General features: G+C 41.4%; 2 protein-coding genes across 2 annotated transcripts; both read right to left on the reverse strand.

Annotated features, from left to right (window-relative positions):
• Nucleotides 1-9,675: 9,675 nt before the first annotated feature.
• On the reverse strand, nucleotides 9,676-10,628 carry J7T54_005848 (uncharacterized protein; the record flags this gene model as incomplete). The annotated part of the gene is made up of 3 exons (XM_051509376.1): nucleotides 9,676-9,678; nucleotides 9,734-10,032; nucleotides 10,136-10,628. 3 exons carry the CDS (start codon nucleotides 10,626-10,628, stop codon nucleotides 9,676-9,678), a joined length of 795 nt encoding a protein of 264 aa, XP_051359601.1.
• A 1,591-nt stretch (nucleotides 10,629-12,219) lies between these two features.
• J7T54_005849 (MFS general substrate transporter) lies at nucleotides 12,220-14,228 on the reverse strand (the record flags this gene model as incomplete). The annotated part of the gene is made up of 5 exons (XM_051509377.1): nucleotides 12,220-12,638; nucleotides 12,705-12,839; nucleotides 12,910-13,606; nucleotides 13,683-13,844; nucleotides 13,986-14,228. 5 exons carry the CDS (start codon nucleotides 14,226-14,228, stop codon nucleotides 12,220-12,222), a joined length of 1,656 nt encoding a protein of 551 aa, XP_051359602.1.
• Nucleotides 14,229-20,760: the final 6,532 nt, after the last annotated feature.

Raw genomic sequence — 20,760 nt, forward strand, 5'->3', positions numbered from 1 at the left:
TGAAGGCGTCAAACTCAACACAATAGTATCGCGATTATATTATTAGGGGATTTTTAGCTAGTCAAGCTGCCACTTATGACATAGGGAATTAAAATTATTTAATTAAGTTAATTAGGAAAGCCCGGCCGGCTTAAGTTACTGCGCAAGCCGCTTTTTAGTCTGGACAATCTATTCAATCCGTACGAACCGGCTATTAGGGCTATAGGTGACTTTAGCTCTTTTTTTAGGCCGTAGATTATTAATCTGATGCTTAAGGGATTGTATCGTGGCCTCGGCCTCGGCTAGCTTAGTGTTCTGCCCGTTAATACTACGGCTAATCTTCCGGAATAATAGCCGGCGTGTCGTACGGTCTATTAAAGGGGAAAGGAAGGGTCGAGCTAGCCTAGAAAGCTATCCTGAATGACGAGGTGTTTAGAAGAGCTCCTTAGGCTCCTTTTGAATATAGGTAGAAGCTGCTAGTGGCGCTATAGCTGCTATTATTATTAAATCGAGAGGTTAGGCTAGTAGCCGACTTATGAGAGGCTTGTTGCGATTAATTAGCCATAGCCCTATTGCTTTCTAGCTAGCTGTGATATTCTTGATCGTTAGGGCCCTACTACGGGCCTTTTTATACGCAGCGAGGAAGACTGCCTTACCGAGAGGCGTTATATCTAATAAGACACTGATCCTTGAGATCTCAGACCGATAGATCGTCTTTAGGGGGCTAAAGATAGCTAGGTCAAGGGGTTATAAGATATACGATATATGTGGCGGTAAGACGAGTAAGTAGATATTATTTAAATAATATATATACATAAATTTATTAGTTATATAGCTCCCGTGCCTATTAATAACGAGTAGCCTAGCCTCTGGCTAAGATAGCTATGTTCGAGGGATAAAGACCTCTTTAAGCTAATATAGCGTAAGGCTATTAGAGGTCCAGCCCTTAGTTAATACTAAGAAGCACCAGTCTTCTAGACCAAGCTCCTTATTAAACTATTAGGCTTGTACGCTCTTACCTTTAAAGATAACTACCGGAGGTAGCGCCCGGCTAGTCGCTAAGATATATTCGATTATTATAGTCTAATAACGTGATCTAGGCTGCTTTTTAAAGGCTATCTAGCTGGCTATAGAGCCAAGGACTAGCCCGTTGCTTCCTTAGCCTTCGAGGATCCCGTGTTCGTTGGTATTATATCGGTTCTCTAGTCGGATAGCTTAGATCGTTAGGAGGTCGAGAAGGTGGAAGAAGGACTAGATAGTCTTAGTAGTTGCTCTATTAATCCGGGCAGAATCCATACCTCTCCCTCGTACGGTCTTGATTTCCGGATTACGGCGTAGAAAGCCCTTAACCTAGCGTTTTCCGAGTTATTATATGTCGCCTTAAGTAGCCAGGATTCGAGTGGCAAAGTCTCGTAGTTATATATGCGATAGCGGGAGCCCTAGGGCTTGCTAGGTTAAGACCTAATCGCGGAGGTGGGCTTCCTTAAGGGTAGAAAGGCGTTATTAATGCTTATAAGAGGTTTGAACGTTCTCGCCGCCTTTATATCGGTATCGAAGGGTTATGCGGGGGATCCTATAGCGTGTAGCAGTAACTCGTTAAGAGATCCCACTTCGGACCTCTTTAAGCGCGTTTTCGATATCAATTTCTGTATATGAGGGCATAATAATATCGTGTTCTTAATTTGAAGCATCTAGCTACCAAATCACGCGAGAAAACGCGGTTAGAATGTGATATGAAGTGGAAGAGGGGTCCGTGTCTTGGGTGGTCAAGGTCTAGGGGTGGTCAAGGACTGGGGGTGTTATCTTATATAATTAACTTCGTAGATCCTTACTACGGCCCTAAGGCTAAGTTTTAGATCTTTTTAGAGATATTTAATAGTAAGAATAATCCTACTTTCGTATAAAGATATAGGTATTCTATGTTATAGAGTGATTCGGTGTCTTACTATAAGGTATTATACTATAGTAGAAAGCGGTGCACTCGCTTAGGTAGTGCACTCGCTTGTGGATTACGTTATAACTTAGTAACTTAAGCGCTATAGTTATCCGGGAGGTCCACGGGAACGAGTATAATATAGAGTCGCTAGCTTATCGCACCCGATAGGAAGGCGAGGCGGGTATTATTAATCTAGAGGTCGCTACTAGCTTCCGATATAATACGCTCGAACTTAGGTAAGAAAGCCGCGAAGGATTATGTCTTACTTTACTTAAGGTTATATAAGGTTTCCGTAACGCGTATACTCTAGTTTAGATCCGCGTAATACCGATCGAGGTAGGCTAAGAAAGAGTAAGGGTCTTAATTAATTTATTCCCTAGCTTCGTAATAAGCCCGTATAACACTCTATGGCTTAGAATTTAAGTAGTTATTGATAAAGTATTAGTATTCTTACTAAAAATTATTTTAGTCTTAATCTAGCTCGAGCTTATTTTTTATTTAGACTTTTTAGAGGTCGTAGTCTTTAGTATTACCCGAGAACTTTAGCGGGTTTATTAATAGCTTCTTTATAGGGTAACCGCTAAGTTTTCGTTTATTAAGCGCTCCGGCGGCCTATATAGTACTAGCTAGCGCCGTGGTAGCAATAATAGGCGGGGCGTATATTAGGTATTCTAGAACTTATAAAAGAGCGGGCGTTATATTTATACTACGGACGAGCTCCGAGAGCTCTACGATCTATTATTATATCGGTCGGAGTAAGGTATTAACTTACTCGGCTACTTAAGCGGTTACCTCAGGGGGTATTTTAAGTATCCGTTCGCCGGATATCGTAGCTCGTGCTATCTAAATACGCTAACGTGATTAATAAGCGAACCGCTTAGACAAGCGAACCGCCTACTTTCCTATTATTATCTATTATTATTATTTAATCAATTATTCTATAATAACTAGCAATATTAGATTAAAGGAATAAAGCTAATATCCTTCTTACTATTTAAGCGCTTTAAACTAACCTAAAATTAAATATACGACGCCTAGCTAATGTTATAGGCTAAGCCCTGTTAGAATAACTTAGTAGCTTAGATTGAGTCTATCTAACGATAAGGTAGGAAAAGAGAAAGAGGAGGGAATTTACGGTCCCCCTTTCTTATAAAGACCCCGCGAGGTCTGTGCGTCCTCGTGGGCACGCGTCACGTGCTTGGGTGAACTAGGCCGGGTCTTGTACCTAGCCGCTAGCAACTAGTAGAACCGTAACAGCTAAGATCTATAATATTCCACGCACGACGCTAAGAAATCATAAGCACGGAACTTAATTAAAACACGATATAATAGCTAATTCGCCGAAACTATCCGATCTTAAAGAATAGAAGCTAGTCGAGTATATACTCGATCTAGATTCGCGAGGATTCTCCCCTCGGATTAGTAATATTAAAGAAATAGCTAATCTATTATATATCGACCGCGATACGTTACCCGTTAGTAAGCGCTAGGTAAGGAATCTTATTAAGCGGTAAATAGAGCTTAAGACGCGTTTCTTTCGTAGATATAATTACTAGAGGGCTAAATATAAAGATCTAATCGCTATAAACGCGTGGTTTCGACTTATAACTTCAACGAGATAGGCTTTATAATAGGCGTTATTATAAGCGGTATAGTTATTATAGGCGCCGAAAGGTATAGGAGCCCGAAAAAAGTTTAGCCTAGAAACCAGGAATAAGTTATAGTTATTTAATCGATCTCTATATAAGGCTAGGTAGCGCTGCTATTTATTATTATTATAAGCTAATATTACCTCTTAAGCTAGTACTAAGAAAGCACTCTCCTTAGTAATCAGGCTATCGTAATTACGAAAAACAGCTAGACCGATAATACTACGGGTCTCCTATAGCTAAAGTACTTTAATTAATATATAAAGAAGCGATCGAATAGTACCTATCGTCTTCTAATCCTTAACGGCTATAAAAGCTATTACTCTACTAAGTTCGAGGTATATTATAAGGAGAATAAGATTATTACACTTTATATACCTCCTTATTTATCTTACTTACTCTAGCCTCTTAATATAGGCTGCTTTAGGCCGCTTCGAACGGCATACGGTCGAGAAATAGAGTATCTAATTAAATACTCTATAATATATATTTTAAAGACTAAGTTTTTTCACGCTTTCTATACTATATTCTAAGCTATATTAACCGAAAGTAATATTAAAGGAGGCTTTAGAGGGGCTAAAATTACCCCTCTAGATATAGAATATATAATCTCGAAGCTAGATATAAAGCTATATACTCTAATACCTCCTAAGGAGACTCTAGAGCTTCCTAACCCTTAGGTCTTAAAGACCCCTAAGATAATTAAGGAGACTAAATCTTAATCTACTTACCTTAAAAATCGAATCAAGAGATATAAAAGTAGCTCCCTAGTATTAATAATTAACGCTATAATATTAATAACTAACGTGGTCCACTACTAAGCGACGCATACCCCTAAGCGACGTACTTTTCTACGACTATAGGATAAAGAATATTAATTATACCACTATAATAACTATAAAATACCGAAACTATTCAGACTTATATATATTAGATACTTCCGTATCTTCTTAGTATATACGCGTATTATATTTAGGCTTTTTATACTTACTATAACGCCGTGGAGCCCTCTTTATCCTAGTCCGCCGACTACTATTCTCACGCGTTTTATACTCTACCTATTCCTATACCTCCTTCTAGGCTAGTATATTATATATATCTCCTATAGTAAGTAATCCTCTAAGATATATATATATTTTCTTAGCCCTCCGGCGCTTACTAAGTACTTTATTTATTTTCTATAATATATATATCTTAGCCGTTATAAGGGTAACCGAGTGCGCTAATACTTATATCCCTTTCGTAAGTTAGTTAATAATAATAAAAATAAGTATTAATAAGCTTCTTTAATAATAGGTAATCCGATTTTCAATATATTCGGATTATAAGACTACCTTTATTAAGTTCTATAGCGTCTAGGAGTACTAAGGATCGGTAGTTACGGAAAGGGGACTAGTTAGTATTAGCGTCTATAACTTAATATCTAGCTTAGATATTATAGCTTTAGGGTCGAAAGGTACTAGGCCTATATTTTTAAAATCTCCTTTATTATTACTCTCTATTATAATAGTAAAGTAGGCGGCTTTAAAAGCGAGGAAGAACTCGACTTTAGTAATATAGTTAATATACGCTCTAATAAAGTACTCGATTTCCCGACTATATACTTTCTTTAAGGCACTAAAATACCTAATATCGAGTAGCTAGGTTAGATAAGATTAGTAAGTAAGTAAGCTAATAATAATAATATTATTCTCTTTATAAAAGGGTTTAAACTAGGCTAACTAGTAGCTCTTATACCTATCGAGTATAATTATTTAATATATACCCTTTATATAAGATTTTATATACTTATCGAAATATTTAATTTATTTAAGGCCGGTCTTATTATCTATCTACCTATTAAAAGTAAGTTTAATAGCTTAGTCTAGTAAGAGGCCGCCCTATATATACTAGTTAGCGAGGTAGTACGCGCCTTAAATAATAAGAAATAACGGGAGGTAATACCTTTCGCTATTAATATACTTAATTACCGTCGCTTATTCCTAATTATTAAGCTAAACTACCTTAACTCTTCTATATCGATCGGCGCGTATTATTACTATAGATATATAGATAACGCTTATTATAAAGCCGGTCTTATCGAAGTTATAGAAGTTATAATCGTAGATACTATACTTCGCTTTTATATTATATATAAGCTTAAACTACGCGCGAATAAGCTCTAGATCTTCGTAAAGGGCTCTCTAAAAGTTATATACGCGATTAAAATACGTCTTAAGTTCTAGTTATTGTTTAATAAACTTCTCGGCTTAGTGCTTACTATCGCGTCCTTTATCGCGTCCCGCGAGTAATAAATTAGCTATATTTTTAATACTAGTATATCGGGGCGCGAATCCTCGCGTATCTAGGTCTAATATATATCGAATAATTACTTACTCTTTAATAACTATTAATTAATAAACTATATAATATAACTCGAGCTTTAGTACTTATTTATTTATCTTATAGCGGAGCATAGCTTCGGGTACTCTATAGATTACTATAGCTTTCCAACGGCTAACGTTAAGTCTTTTATCGTACCGAATAACTTTAATTATTAGGATAATCTAGCTTTTTTTATAAAGGGTTACTATTATTAGTTATAGAGGAATACTATATATAAGATAGAAATATACGACGCGTAGAAAAGTGCGTCGGTTAGGGGTATACGTCGCTTAGGAGTGGACCACGTTAAGGGTTTAAAGGTATATTAGTACGAGATAGCGTTATTAAGGATAAAGGTCCGGGATCTTCGAGATACTAACTATATCCTTAGCTAGCCCTAGAGAGAGAAAAAGACCCGCTTACGAAATAGAGGGACTATAATAGTAAAGGAAGGTCGAGTATTAATTAATCAGAAGGATATAGATTCGTAGCTAGTAGCTAAATCATTAAGGAGAGGTAGTCGGGCAACGTCGGTATAGCTAGCTCTAAGGCATTATAGTATATATAGGAAAGCCGGCTATAATTCATAAATATATCAGGGTAAGATAGAGGTATCTAGAGATAAGTATAGCGATTAGTTTAAACTAATCGAATAATCTATTATATTTTAATTAAAGATCTTATTATAGGGATTTAGGAAGTAAGCGGTTCGCTTGCCTAGGCGGTTCGCTTATTAATAACGTTACGTTATAAGATAGATCGTTAGATATATTATAAGCTAAGCCTAATTTAAATAACTTAGTAGCTTAGATTAAATCTATCTAACGATAAAGTAAAGAGGAAAGGGGAAAGTAAAGTTTGCGGGCTCCGTACTTGTTGGTACGCTACGGGACCCGTGCGTTCTCGTAGGTATACGTGACGTGCTTCGGTGATCCGGGCTAGGTCTTGTACCTAGCCGCTAGCTTACTAGTGGAACTGTAACACACGGAGACACGATCGTAGGTAGAATAATAGAACAATAAGGCATTAATAATAGTAACGAACGAACGATTCGCACGAGTAACAATATCGCTAGACGAGTATTTCCTTAGCTTAGATACGCGTTACCGGGAGTTACTAAGGGCAGTTACTATTTTCTACATAGCCGGCACTATAATATACTTTAGAGGTTATATAGCTATTTAACTAAGATATATCTACGCTATGTGTAGGTGTCACGTGATAGTCAAGTACATATATAGGTACGATAGCGATAAGATAGTATCAATAACCCCGGAACTAATCAAGCTACGCGTATATAATCCGAGGAGTATCCGCGCTATACCTATTTAGGCTGACCGACTAGCTGCCTAAGGATGTTTGAATTAATTATCCCTTTTCTACTTGTTTAATCTACCTTTAAGTGCATTAGTATATTAACTTATCCTTAGATCCGTTCGCCGCGTGAATAATATAGCTCTATCTATAAAAAGTTTTTCTAATACGCCGGGCTATTAAGGACAATATATATCTTATATAGCCGGCATATAATTACACTTTACTTCATATTACACGATAGGTTAGATACGAATATAGCGACTTCCGGGGTTAAATATTAGTAGTTTCCCCTTAAGATAGATAATATTTATATTTATATTATATCCTTTTTATGCGCCTTTTTTCGCCTGAGGATACAGATCTTTTTTTAATATCAATAGAGGGGAGAGTAAATAATATATTCTTAGTTTTCCTATTAGTTTATGCTACGAACTAGAATACTAAGTCCTTTTTCTTCCTTTCTTTTTTTACCTCTCCGCAACCCTTAGTACTACATATTATAATTATTTCTATATAATATACCTAGACTTACCCTATCCTTCCAAGCTAATCTATATCGACCTTTCTATATAAATCTTTTCTACAATACTTATATAAATATGCACCTACCCTTAGTATACTATTTCCTGCCTATATACTACCGCTACAGCACCTTAGCGTCCTAATAGGGGTTGTCTTTCCTATGCGAAAACGAGCGGGTTATCCTCGCTATGTTTAATTTAATTTGCTCTTTATATGGTATCAAAGCGCCCTTACACCTATAACTATAGGCCTTTGCTTACTGCTAAATAGCTCTATATTAAGTTATTATTCTTTTATCTACTTAAAAACAGCTAACCCAGAGCAATTCAAGCTTGCCCGACAACTCGACCTCGCGTATAACGAACGGAAACGGGGCCAAGGACAGGAGGAAGAATAGCGGATAAGACACGGATCGAGGACAGACTACAGTAAAGCAAGGGCAAAAACACAAGACCACACAAGAAGAACGCAAGGTACCGGGCCGGATACGACACGGACACACACAAAGCACCAAGAAATCACGACTTAATTCACCCCGCCACGGCGAATCCGGGCCAGGCCGCAAGCAAAAACAGAGGATCTGGGGCGATAGCGACACGGATCCGGGGCGGAAATGTTTAATCGTGAGCGTAAAGAAGAAAGAAAAAGAGACGTGGAGAAATAGAGGGGCAGGGTGTAGGTGAACAAAGTCCACGCGTAGTGGGGGCTGACTCAGCCAGAATCCGGGCCGGATCCTCCCGGAACCCTACCACGACGGTTGAATTCCGGCAAAATATAGCATATACGCAGGATCACGACAGATACGCGGGCGGAATCGGCCCTGGCATAGGACTGGCACTATAAAAGCTAGTATTTTATTTCGTATTTTACTATAGTAGATAGAGGAGGACTATACTAAGGTTTTTACTTAATTTTTCCTTAGGATTACTTAGCCTAGATAGCCTGGCTAGCTAGCAAGAGGCACCCGTAAGGGCGTATAATTTATTATTATTATTATTATTCTTTTATCTATTTACCTTCCCTAGGGAGTATTAAATTAGTCGCGATCTTTATTCCTACGCCTATAAGATTGCTACTCTTTGATAAAACTTAATCCGTTAATTTTCATTTAATTATTAGTAAAATAGAACCCTTTATCTTTTCCTTTTATTATAAAGAAACTATTTAATATTACTTATAATTATGTTTTATATAAAAAATAATATAAGAAACTTATAGTAAATCCTTAGCCTATCTAAATAGCTGTTTAATATTAATCTCCCCTTTACACTCGGGGAACCTAGAGAGCGAGGTTAATACCTTTAAGAAGAGATACACAGAGACTTGACCAGAGAATTGAAAAAATGTCTAGGTTCACTCACATAGCTAATATCTTTGGACCAATTGTCCAATTAGTAATGTTCTTGATATGGTGGTCAAACACCGGGTTCAAGACCGCCTCCTCGCTAGTAAAGTATAGGACAATGTCCTCTGACCGATACGGCCAATTTATAGACAGGCTCTCGTTGCATATTGAACTAATGAGTTGGTGTTGGTCATGAAACTTGGGCCAGCGACATATCCGCTCTCGCAGCATAGGCCACGCTATAAAATCGATCCAGGGCGCGTGTGGAACAGTGAGCTGGGCAGCGCAAGGCCTTAACCAGGCGGGCATCGCGTCGTAGTGCGCCTCTGTAGGCTGTATCTGCCATCGTATCACAGAGGACATGACGTATAGTATCGCGATCTGCTCGGGCAGGGTCGGCACCGTCGTGACGTGAATGATGTTGTTGACAATGCTAGACGTGACTGGAGAGCGGACATTATGTGCTTCGAGGCAAGGATTCAACAGAGAATGGATTGAAGGGAAGTGATGTCCTTGAAACTCGGGCGCATTGTCGTGCAGTCTGCGTTGGCGGATCAGTTCAATCACTACGCGATCGACGAGACACGTGGGTGCCGTATGCTTCGGCACAGTCGCCCAAACCTGGTTGCTCGGTATTTTTTGCTCGATTTGAGCTGATGAATTGTCAAATCTGCTGCTGAGTTGGGGCTGTTGCTGCTGATGGGCTGTCGCGGTGCCTAAGGCGCAATCGCTGTTTCTCAGGTTGCCGAAGGCGCCATAAGCGCTTCTCTGACTGTCGTTGTTCTTGCGTTTGTCCAAGCTGTAGGGAACGTTTAACTTTCCTCTCTGCGAGGCAGACTCGACAGTGGCAGCATACTCCACTGGTAAGCCTCCAAGACCGTTGTCGCTCATGAAGTCAGGTTCCGACCAGACTGTGAAGCCTGTGGTAGGGTTCGTTAGAAAGGATCAGAAGATGGTTTGCTGCTTTGGCAACCAGCATAAGGTGTATGATCGTATATCGCGAACTGAGTGTATCTCACGTACCAAACCCAAGGGGATTCTCGTTCAACACCTGGAAAATGCTGGGCCTTAAGCGAAGGTCTTCTTCCCAGTCTGCGGACTCGGCAGGCGTCGGATCGTCGAGGTCGGTCAATAGTGTCCCGTTAGAATCGGAAGCAGACCAAAACGTTGAATCCGAGGTAGCGCTGGCATATGCAGGTGATGTGCTGGTCTTATCCCCAGACAAGGCTACCTGCTCCGCGGTGACCAGAGCCGGTGGCACGGAGTTCGTAGTGTCTCCTGGCTTGCAGGCTGTGTCATTGATGACCGCGGGCGGAGCTATCGACTTAGCCAATTGTTCTTCAAGAAGGCGATTGCGGGATCGAAGCTCGGCGACTTGGTCCTGCAGCAACTCGATCTGGACCCGGATCCGCTCTCGTCTCTGCCTCTGTGCCGTCTTATCGCCTTCACGCTTCCGCCTCAACTGGTCCGCCGTTAGTAGGTCAACGGCGCGTTTCTTTGGCGTTTGGCTCGCCATGTCTGTGATACGATATTCTGGTGTAAGAATACTTGACAACGATGGCAGGCGCTCCTGGTCCTGCTGTGACAGTGAGAAGACGGAGCCATCCAAGTAAACAGCCAGCCTCTGTCCACACCTGCGAGTCGGGACCCCTCACTCTGACCAGTACATTTAGCTTCGGGATAATGCTCAATCGGATCGTGTTTCCGAAGACCGGCAATTAATTCTGCCCCGCAGAAGGCATTCCGATACTCTTGTTAGAGATTCAGAAATGTTGTCAACTAGTGGCTGTCTGCGTGCCCAAGTCATGACTCGTTAGCCTGAAATGGGTGGGAGGATTCTCCAACGCATCGCGCACATGTCGACGGGGAATGTGGAGGCGTAAAGTCGGATAAATACTAGCGACCTTATTAGCTTTATTGTATCTCGCGAATTGTTTTCCAGGACGCCGGATCCTGAAGTGACTGTCGCGGCGAACGTGCTCCGCCGTAGGCATCTCAAACGTAGATCCAGCTTCTAGAGACGCGTTTTGGACACGCTGCTTCATTAAGAAGGCTGAATATACCTGGAGTCATATGTCTGACCTAGTCACTGCTTCACCACGCTCAATTGAAGATTGGAGCCTGTCAGCGACTTTTGGCCTCAACTCAGGAACCACACCCCAGAACCACAGTGCCCTTCGACGCTTCAGTCACAATGGCCAAGTCATCTATCCCCAAAGAACCGATCGGGCCCGCTCCGACGCAAAACGGAAAGCTGTTGAAAATCACACTATACCTGAAGAAACTCCCAAACGTTTCAGACGACTTCTTCCATGCCTACTGGGCGAACAACCATGTTGCTCCTGCGGTGGCCAACCGAAACTTCCAACAAAAAGTCGTAAGATACAACCAGGTAGGTCAAAGCACTAGATTTTGGGTTATTAGCCATGCACCTTCTTACTGGTCATTTCGAAGACCGTCTGCCCAGATTTTGCCTGGCGCTAAGCACGCAATACGTACATTTTATTGACCCTAGGAATGACACAGTACCATATTATGCCTGAACTCAGGAAACAGGCAGAGGTTTTTGGCCTCCCTGTACTCGACTACGACGGCATCGCAGAGATTTGGGTTCGCAATCTGCAGGACTGGTTGGATGCTATCACGGAGCCAGAACTCAGCAAGCAGCTCGAGGGTCAGTAATCATGTTCCTCAAAACTAATTCAAGAGAGAATAAAATAACTTTTACTGACCTAGAATCATTGTAGGAGACGATCTCAGGTTTCTCCAGCAACCTATCCATGTGACCCTAGGCCACGATCACCTCACACTTGGGGACCCTCAGTCATTCGGGAAGTCAAAGCTTTAGACTGAGGCGTTCAGAACAAATTAGAGAACCAGTGCTTCCAACCGCTCTAGTTGACTTTGCATTTATGCTGCTTTGCCAAACTTCCCTAGATGCCCTTGGCGTAGAATTGAGTGAAGAGAGCCTGGCCACCTGATCGCATGACATCACGACTCTGCACAAACCCATTCTTTGAGAATTTAAATGATCACTATTCCTCATATGAGAAGTCTCTATATTAAGCTATGAAGACGAGGAAGAGACTGATACACAACAGCGTTGCCTAGACCTCTTCGTGCTGAGTCACTCCCTTCTCGTTAATCACCTTATTGTCCTTGTTGAGCGTGACTGCGACTTGGCCAGTCATCTTGTCGTCCACATTAGGGGCGAAGAAGCTCAGAACGACGGCAAGGCCGGTGAATGCGATGGAGGTGTAGAAGACAGTACTGTACGCCTCGGCATTGGTATATCGATATGCCCGAGACGCGGCAGCCAAGATGCTATCTGTAAGACCCTCGACTGCACTGAAGTCGCCCGTGGTGAAGCCATCCAGCAGTCCGGGAATGGAGACTGCCGGCAGCCCTGCGTCGATGGCTGCCGGGGGAACACGATTCGGAATGGTCTCGCTCAAGCGGTTGCTTAACACGGAGAGATAGACGGCACTTCCGAGGGAGGAAATTGCGGAGCGGATGGATCCCGCAGCTATGAGTAAGATACTTGTCAGCAAGTGCTTCAGATTTGGTTGAGGACGGGATACGATTTGCATACCTCCAACAGCTGTTCCAATTTCTGACTGGTCAAGCAGTTCGATGCCGGCTAGGGAGAGTGTTACACTTTCAACCCAGCCGATGGCAAGACAGGAAATAATGATGAAGGTAGTGGCCATGCCCTTTTCATTCGGACCTACAGCAGCAACGGCTAAACCTTTTCTTAGACATGCGAAGAGGAAGTGTGTGACTTCGGGGCAACTTACCGCCAAGGAACGCGCCGCCGATGATGACGGTGACAATGAGCTGGATTTTTGTCTTCCCAATAGGCGCAGCCAAAATACCAGAGATGATCTGGCCTGCGTTTATGCATGCTGTGGGGGCGCAAGCGAGAAGGCCAGCGTACATGCTGGCGCCACCGTCGTTGGTGTACAGTACTGTGACCATCTGGGGCCAAATCACGGCCATTGCATAATAGATGCTGGCTCCCAAACCCAGCAGCACGCATGCGACTACCCACTTGAAGTTTTTGAAGAGGTGCATAGGCAGCAGAGGCTCATCCAGCTTTGCGAATGTTTCCCAACAAGCGAAGGCGACCAGGGCCAAAAAGCCGATAACCATGGTTGCAATGACCTCAGCAGAGGCCCATGGGTACTGTTGACCGCCCCAAGAGAGACCAAGCAGGAAGACGAACAGACCCGCGGCGAACAGAACGATGCCGACATAGTCAACCTTCTTCAGCTGTTGAAGCTTGCTGCGTCCAGTGAATTTCTGTTCAAAAGTGGGTGGGAAATAGAATAGGGTGAAGAGAAGTCCAGAGACAAAGTTGATGATGATCATTATATAGTAGCACCATCGCCAACCGGCCTCAGTGTGCAGCACAAGCGATTTCGAGATAGCGGGGCCGAAAGCCGCAAAGGGGATGCAGAAGACATACATCAGCGCGTTCATCGCGAAACGGTGCTAGAAGCAACAAATTAGCGGTGCTTGACTGCCCAGCCAGAGTTGACCTGGGCGAGATATAGTTCTTAAGTCTCACCTTCATAGGGACCAGCTCTCCTGTAATAAAGGAGAACGACTGTTGCCCAGAGGCGGCAATGCCAATGAGTGCGGTACCTCCAATCAAGCCGTTGACATTCTTTGCAACGGCACAGATGATACAGCCAACAAGGGCCAAGGCAGCAGCGCCGATGAAGAAGTACTGTGAGGTTCTCGTGATCAGTGCCACATCATCCACAGGATTTTCCTGGACAGGGTGTCTTACCCGTCTCCCGAACAGATCGCTCAACCTGCCCACAAGCAGAAGGCAAACAGCAAGAGTGAGTGTATAAACAAGAGACACCCATGCAAGGTTGTCCGAGGGGCCAATGTCCGAGTTAATCACACCCAGATTTGGGGCTGCGAGGCCGAAGCCTCCCACGGCAGCCGCCAGACCGAGACCAGTCGCCAGAACTGTGCCAATAAATGCAGGACTGTAGAAGTAGCTCATGGGAAGAGTCTCTTCGTCGGCAGCGAAGCCGGAGACACCAGGTGCGTGGTCAAGAGCGTCGCGATGGGCGCGGTCGCTGTCAGACTGGGCGCCCATTGTTTCGTTTCGCAATACGGTCACTTCGTTCTTGTCAGACATGACGAGGAAAGCTAGTTAGTTCCTAATGCGAAAGTGGTTCTTGATTGCTTGTACGTCGTGATGATGGTCAGGTGTAACAGATAGTAAGCGGAGAGGAACAACGCAGGATGTCGCGGCGGCAAGACCTCTTAGAGCATAGATTTTGAATGTACACGGGGAAGGGGATAATTTATAGAGACACACGCCCTGCCAATTCAGGAATTTTGAGTTACAAGGGAGGAAGGTGGATCAAGAGGGGAGATGTGGAAAAGGTGAGCTATCGAGCATAGGGAGGACTGGACAAGGTAGCAAACTGTAGGAAACCTAAAACCATACGCGTGCGTCCAGACCACGACGCGTTAGTCGGGACGGCTTTACCGAAGGGTTTCTACTAAGAATTCTGGTAACGAAGGATGGGGAATTTGGGGAGCCAAGAAAGGGTATGGTCCCCGTGGGGAAAATGTGTCATGAGGCGTTCGCCGCTAACGAGTCATGATAACCGGCCCTTTCGGTACAACAAGCATAGAGAGACAGCTTTCTTAAGTTCGGTTTGAAACAATAAAAATTAAAACAAAGGTTTAAGTAAGTGGGGTTTTAATACTAGTACTATCTATTACACTTGGATAGTTGCGGGAAGAAAAATATATATACTTCCGGGCTCGGCTTTCTACTTTAGGGTAAAGAAAACATTTACTAAGAGGTAGGATAGTAGCCTTTCTTACAAAGTCTAGTTATTATCTCGTAGTCTAATATTCCAAGAGAGCCTAGCCCGCTATATAGGTTTTTTCTCTATATTTTGAAATTAAATATTAGTAAAAGTAACTTCACTATAAGGTAAACCAGCTCCAGGGCTTTTATAGTTTATTTACACTAGTGTTCGCTATATCACTTTATAGTAACCTTTTCACGAAATTAATTAAAAAAGTAATCTTTATTATTATATAAGTAAGTTATATTACAATTTTTGTTATAAATAGAATTCTAAGTAACGTGGTCCACCCCTAAGCGACATATACCCCTAACCGACGTACTTTTCCACGCGTCGTATATTTCTATCTTATATATAGTATTCCTCTATAACCAATAATAGCAACCTTATATAAAAAAAGCTAGATTATCTTAGTAATTAAAGCTATTCGGTAAGATAAAAGACTTAGCTATTAGAAAGCTATAGTAATCTATAGAATACCCGAAGTTATGCTCCGCTATAGGATAAACAAACGAGTATTAAAGCTCGAGTTATATTATATAGCTTATCGATTAATAGTTACTAAAGAGTAAGTAGTTATTCGATATATATTAGACCTAGATACGCGAGGATTCGCGCCCCGATACGCTAGTATTAAAGATATAGCTAATTTATTACTCGCGGGACGCGATAAAGGACGCGTTAGTAAGTATTAGGCCGAGAAGCTCGTTAAGTAATAACTAGAACTTAAGATATATTTTAATCGCGTATATAACTTTTAGAGAGCCCTTTACGAAGATCTAGAGCTTATTCGCGCGTGGTTTAAGCTTATATATAATATAAAGGCGAAGTATAGTATCTATATGTAACACCGTGGCCGAAGGAAGTCAGCGGTGCAGTCACAAGGAATCACGGAGGCCTCGGATGCTATGGCGTACCGCCATGTCAGCATCAATAATACGTACCCGATTCATTAGTATTACACCTAACCTCCGGATCTTCCGAGCGCTTTAGGTATAATATACTTACTTCTACCTATAGAGGGAGAAGTAAGTTTGAGTTTTATGAATATACTACCTATACCTTCTCTCCCTACCTAATCTATCCTACTATTATTATAATTTCTCAAACTTCTTAATAAAGATTACCTAGGGAGAGAATATCAAACTCTTTAGATAGCGAAGGCGAGGAACTCGCTTAAGAGTTCCTCCCTCCCGAAGCTTCCGAAAATTCTATATCTAACGGGCCCGAATCGCCGTTATAACAAGAACCAGTATAAGAATAAGAGCAGGATCTATAGAGTAAACCTACAGAAGCAGAAGCCTAAGTTCCGGATTATCCGGAATATTTCCCGGATTCCTAAGTACAACCAAATACTCCAGCATTATCTTCTATACCAGACTTAAGTCCAGGGGGTCGATTATAAGATCTCCGAGCATAGCAAGAGCGACTCCAGGAGGAGAATCAGCTACGAAAAGATATTATAAAGCTCAAATAAGAACAAATACGCCTCCGACAAGCCCATATAATACCACAATCACAGGGACACTTTAGAGGAGCAGTAAATATCAAAGCTTTAGATAAGGAAGTAAAGATTACTAATTTTATATAACTTACTCTCTCTTCGTCCTTTAAAGCCCGAGATAACTAGTTACTGGATTTACGACGGGCTTTCCGTGGAGCAAAGACGCGGTATAGCACCGATAAAAATAAGATCCTAAAAGCTCTCGATAAAATACACCAGACGTGTCGAACCCGCTAGGAAAGGCACGTGGGAGAATAACGAACCGAAGCTGATAAGGAAGCGCTATAGGGAAACTAGCCTGCCTTCGAGGAGTGGACTTTAAGTCTTATAAAAGACGCGGTAAATCGCAAGCTATTATTAATAGCATAGCTTAAGAGTACCTAGTAACGAGATACACAATCCCCCCGAGAGTTCTATATCTACCTTAATTCGCTAGAGCAACACTTCGAATAGAAGCCTAAAGTAGACCGGGCTTTCTATTACTTTATAAAGCTATAGCCTGAATTACGTAATTATATTTATATACAGGGAAGCAAGTTACCTACTGTCCGCGAAGATATTATCGCTATCGCTGAACGCGTATAGGACATATTTACAGCACAAAGGCGGAAGAGACCTACAGCGCCCACGACTAACGCCCGCGCGCCGCCTGCAAAGCGGCAGAAGCCTAACTGGAATACGGGGCGGAGGCCAATCGTACCCGACGCGGGGGGTCCGCGGGCCCCAAGTATAAGTGGTTCCACTAAACCACCCCGCCAAAATAGTAACCCAGTTATTAAGGGCAAGCCATTATAGTGCTTTAAGTGCCAGAGTACTGAGCACCTCGCAAACGCATGTCCTAATAAGCTAAGGATAGGCAGGCTAGGAAAAGCCAGCCGACCTAGGAGGGGCCAGCCCGGGTCGGAAGGGCAGGCATATAAGTAAGAACGGCCCGAAGTATATAGGCCACGGTCATGCTTTATAGGGAACGTGATAAGGAAACGCGAGCTGAGCTCGATACTAATACCGCTTACGATATCATCAGTTCCGCCTACGCACGAGAGAAGAAACTCCAACCGTCGCCACTAACATCCCCGCTATTATATAATACAGTATATCGGGGTTTAGAACATAATAGCGTTTAGATCGTACCTCTTACTAGCACCGATGATCGTGGAATAACCCGTACCTTTACACGATACTACATAGGAATTCGACGCCCAAGAGCCGCCGATCAAGTATTCCCTATACTCCTTAGAATACCGGCACTAGAAGACGAGCGGATATATATTAATTGCCTCCGGAAATAGTAATAGTTCGAGTACGATTTTTAGCAAATCCCTATAATCCTATAAGGGACAGTAAAGAAGAATCGCCGCCAGGGCGCACGAATTTACGTAGTTTACCCCGTAGAAGAGATATTACCTCTTCCAGGAGAAAAAGAATAAGAATCTAAAGCTTCTATACCACAAAAGGCTAAACAAGTCCCTATTAAGCTATATAACTTTTTAGACGTATTCACGCTCGATAAAAAGACTATTCTCCCCCGATATCGAGCTTTAGATCACATTATTAACCTTATTAAAGGCGAATCACCTCCGTTTAGGCTAATATACCTATTATCGCCTAGGGAGCTTCAAGAACTAAAGGAATACTTATAAAAAGCTCTTACAGACAGTATTATTCAGTCTTCGAAAAGTCTTACAAGCGCCCTAATCCTCTTTATACCAAAGAAGGACGGAAGTCTACGCCTTTACGTGGACTATAGGGGCTTAAATAAAGTCACTATAAAGAACCGATATCCGCTACTACTAATTATAGAGATTATAGATCGAGTGGGGGGTTCTCGGTATTTTTCTAAGATTAATATTAAAGATACGTATTATCGCATCCGAATCAAAATAGGAGACGAATAGAAAACAGCATTCCGCACGCGGTACGGTTATTACGAATACCGTGTAATACCTTTCGGTCTTACTAATACGCCTATAACATTCTAAGAGTATATCTATAGTACACTTAGATCTCTATTAGACACTATATATATAGTATACTTAGATAATATCTTAATCTTTTCTAAAACCAAGGAAGAACACACGCAGTACCTACGACAGGTGCTCGAAAGGCTCCAGAAGGTTAAGCTCTTCGTTAAACTATCGAAGTATACTTTCTATAAGGAAGAGGTCGATTTTTTAGGATTCCTAGTTAATACCCAAGGAGTCGCTATAGACCTAAAGCGGGTCGAGATAATTATAACATAAAAGGAACCCACGATATACCGAGAAGTTTAAGTCTTTATCGGGTTCTATAATTTCTATCGCCGGTTTATCTACGGATTTTCTAGGATAGTATAACTATTAATAGCCTTACTTAAAGGGAGCAAAGACGGCAAGAAGCCCGGTTAAGTATATCTCGGGAGTAAGGAAACGATTACGTTTCTTACTCTTATCGACGCCTTTTAGAAAACGCCTCTCCTTTAATACTATAACCCTATATACAAACTTCGGGTTAAAATAGACGCGTCTAAGAAGGCTATAGCAGGGATCCTCTCCTAATAAGATACTAAAGGAAAGTAGTATCTAATTGCCTTTTGGTCCCGAGGATTCCGGGGTCTAGAATTAAATTATAGTACTCCCGATCAAGAGATAATAGCTATCGTCGAGTCTTTTAAGCATTAGAGGCACTATATTAAAGGAGCTATATATATAATCGAGGTTCTGAGTGATCACTAGAACTTATAGAGCTTTATAAAGCAACCTAGACTACTAGGACAACAAGCCAGATAGTATCTGTTCCTTACCCTATATAACTTTATGATCAAACATCGCACGGGGAAGTCGAATCCTACGGATATACCGTTAAGGCGGCCCGAATATAACGGTAAATCGCCTAGGAATAACACGCTTATCCCTCCGTTAGAAGAACGCTTACTCTAACGCATTGGAATAACGTTTACACGAGTATAATAGATTCATACATAAGATATCCACAGAGATATCTATACTCTTAATCCAGATAAGGGACTAGAAGAGTTAATCTACGAAGCCTAACAGAATTAGGATCGTCACGAGTATAACAATCGGGACAAAGACACCCGACGCTTAACCACGCAAATAGGACTACTATAAATTAATAAACGAATTTAGATTCTAAATTATCCTAGCCTTATAAAAGAATTAATCTATCTACACCACGATGATCCTCTTGCGGGATATTTTAGAACTCAAAGAACATTAGTCTTATTAAAGAGGAAATTCTTTTAGAATAAAATATATAAATAAGTAAAGGAATATATCCAAACTTATCCGGTTTATTAAGGTATCACCCTAAGAAAGCATAAGCCTTACGGGAAACTCTAATTATTACTATATCTATTAAGACCGTTCTAAGAAATTACTATAGACTTTATTACTAGGTTACTATCGATATAGGACTGTTATAATAACGAAACAGATATAATTTTGGTCGTGGTAGATCGATTTATAAAAATATATTATATTTTTCCCGTTATTATAACGATTATAGCACCTAACGTAGCCGAATTAGTTTATAATAAAATTAAATTAAAATACGGTCCACCTAAGGGCATTATAATAGATAGAGGAACTATCTTTACTAGTGCCTTCTGGTCTTCGCTATGTTATACTTCTCGTATATATAGGCGATTATTAATAACGTTTTACCCACAAATAGATAGCCAGACTAAACGAATAAACTAGATATTAGAATATTACCTTCGCTATTTCACCATAGATAATTAAAATTCCTAGCCACTCTTGCTAAAACAAGCAGAATTTGCTATAAATAATACACCGAATATAACTATAAAGCTATCGCCTTATAAGGCTCTTATAGGATATTATCTATAGTTTTATATATATATCGGGGACGACGCACTAAAAGGGGAGGTACCAGACGCAAGATAACGCGTCGAGAAGCTTATAAAGTTACGGGAACAGCTAAAGCAAAATTAGCAAAAAGCAAATACACGGCAGGAAAAATATTATAATCAATCTTACTAAGAACTCTAGCTACGATAAGGCAGTCTAGTGGGGTTAGAGACAAAATCCCTCCGACTTAAAGGTGACTTTCGGAAACTTATACCGCGTTTCGTAAGGCTACTTCGAGTTTTAGAGCGTATTAGTACACAGGCATATCGTCTTATACTCCCCGAAAAGTATCATAGGATACACAACGTATTCTATATTAGTAGATTAGAACCCTAGACTACTAGATAGGAATACCTCTAAGGAGAGGCAGCATTATTAATACCAGACCTCGAAGACGAAGTTAACTAGTAGGAAATTGAATCTATCTAA

Source organism: Emericellopsis cladophorae (genome assembly GCF_022114955.1).
Source record: "Emericellopsis cladophorae strain MUM 19.33 chromosome Unknown NODE_60_length_125508_cov_113_851042, whole genome shotgun sequence".
NCBI lineage: Eukaryota > Fungi > Ascomycota > Sordariomycetes > Hypocreales > Bionectriaceae > Emericellopsis > Emericellopsis cladophorae.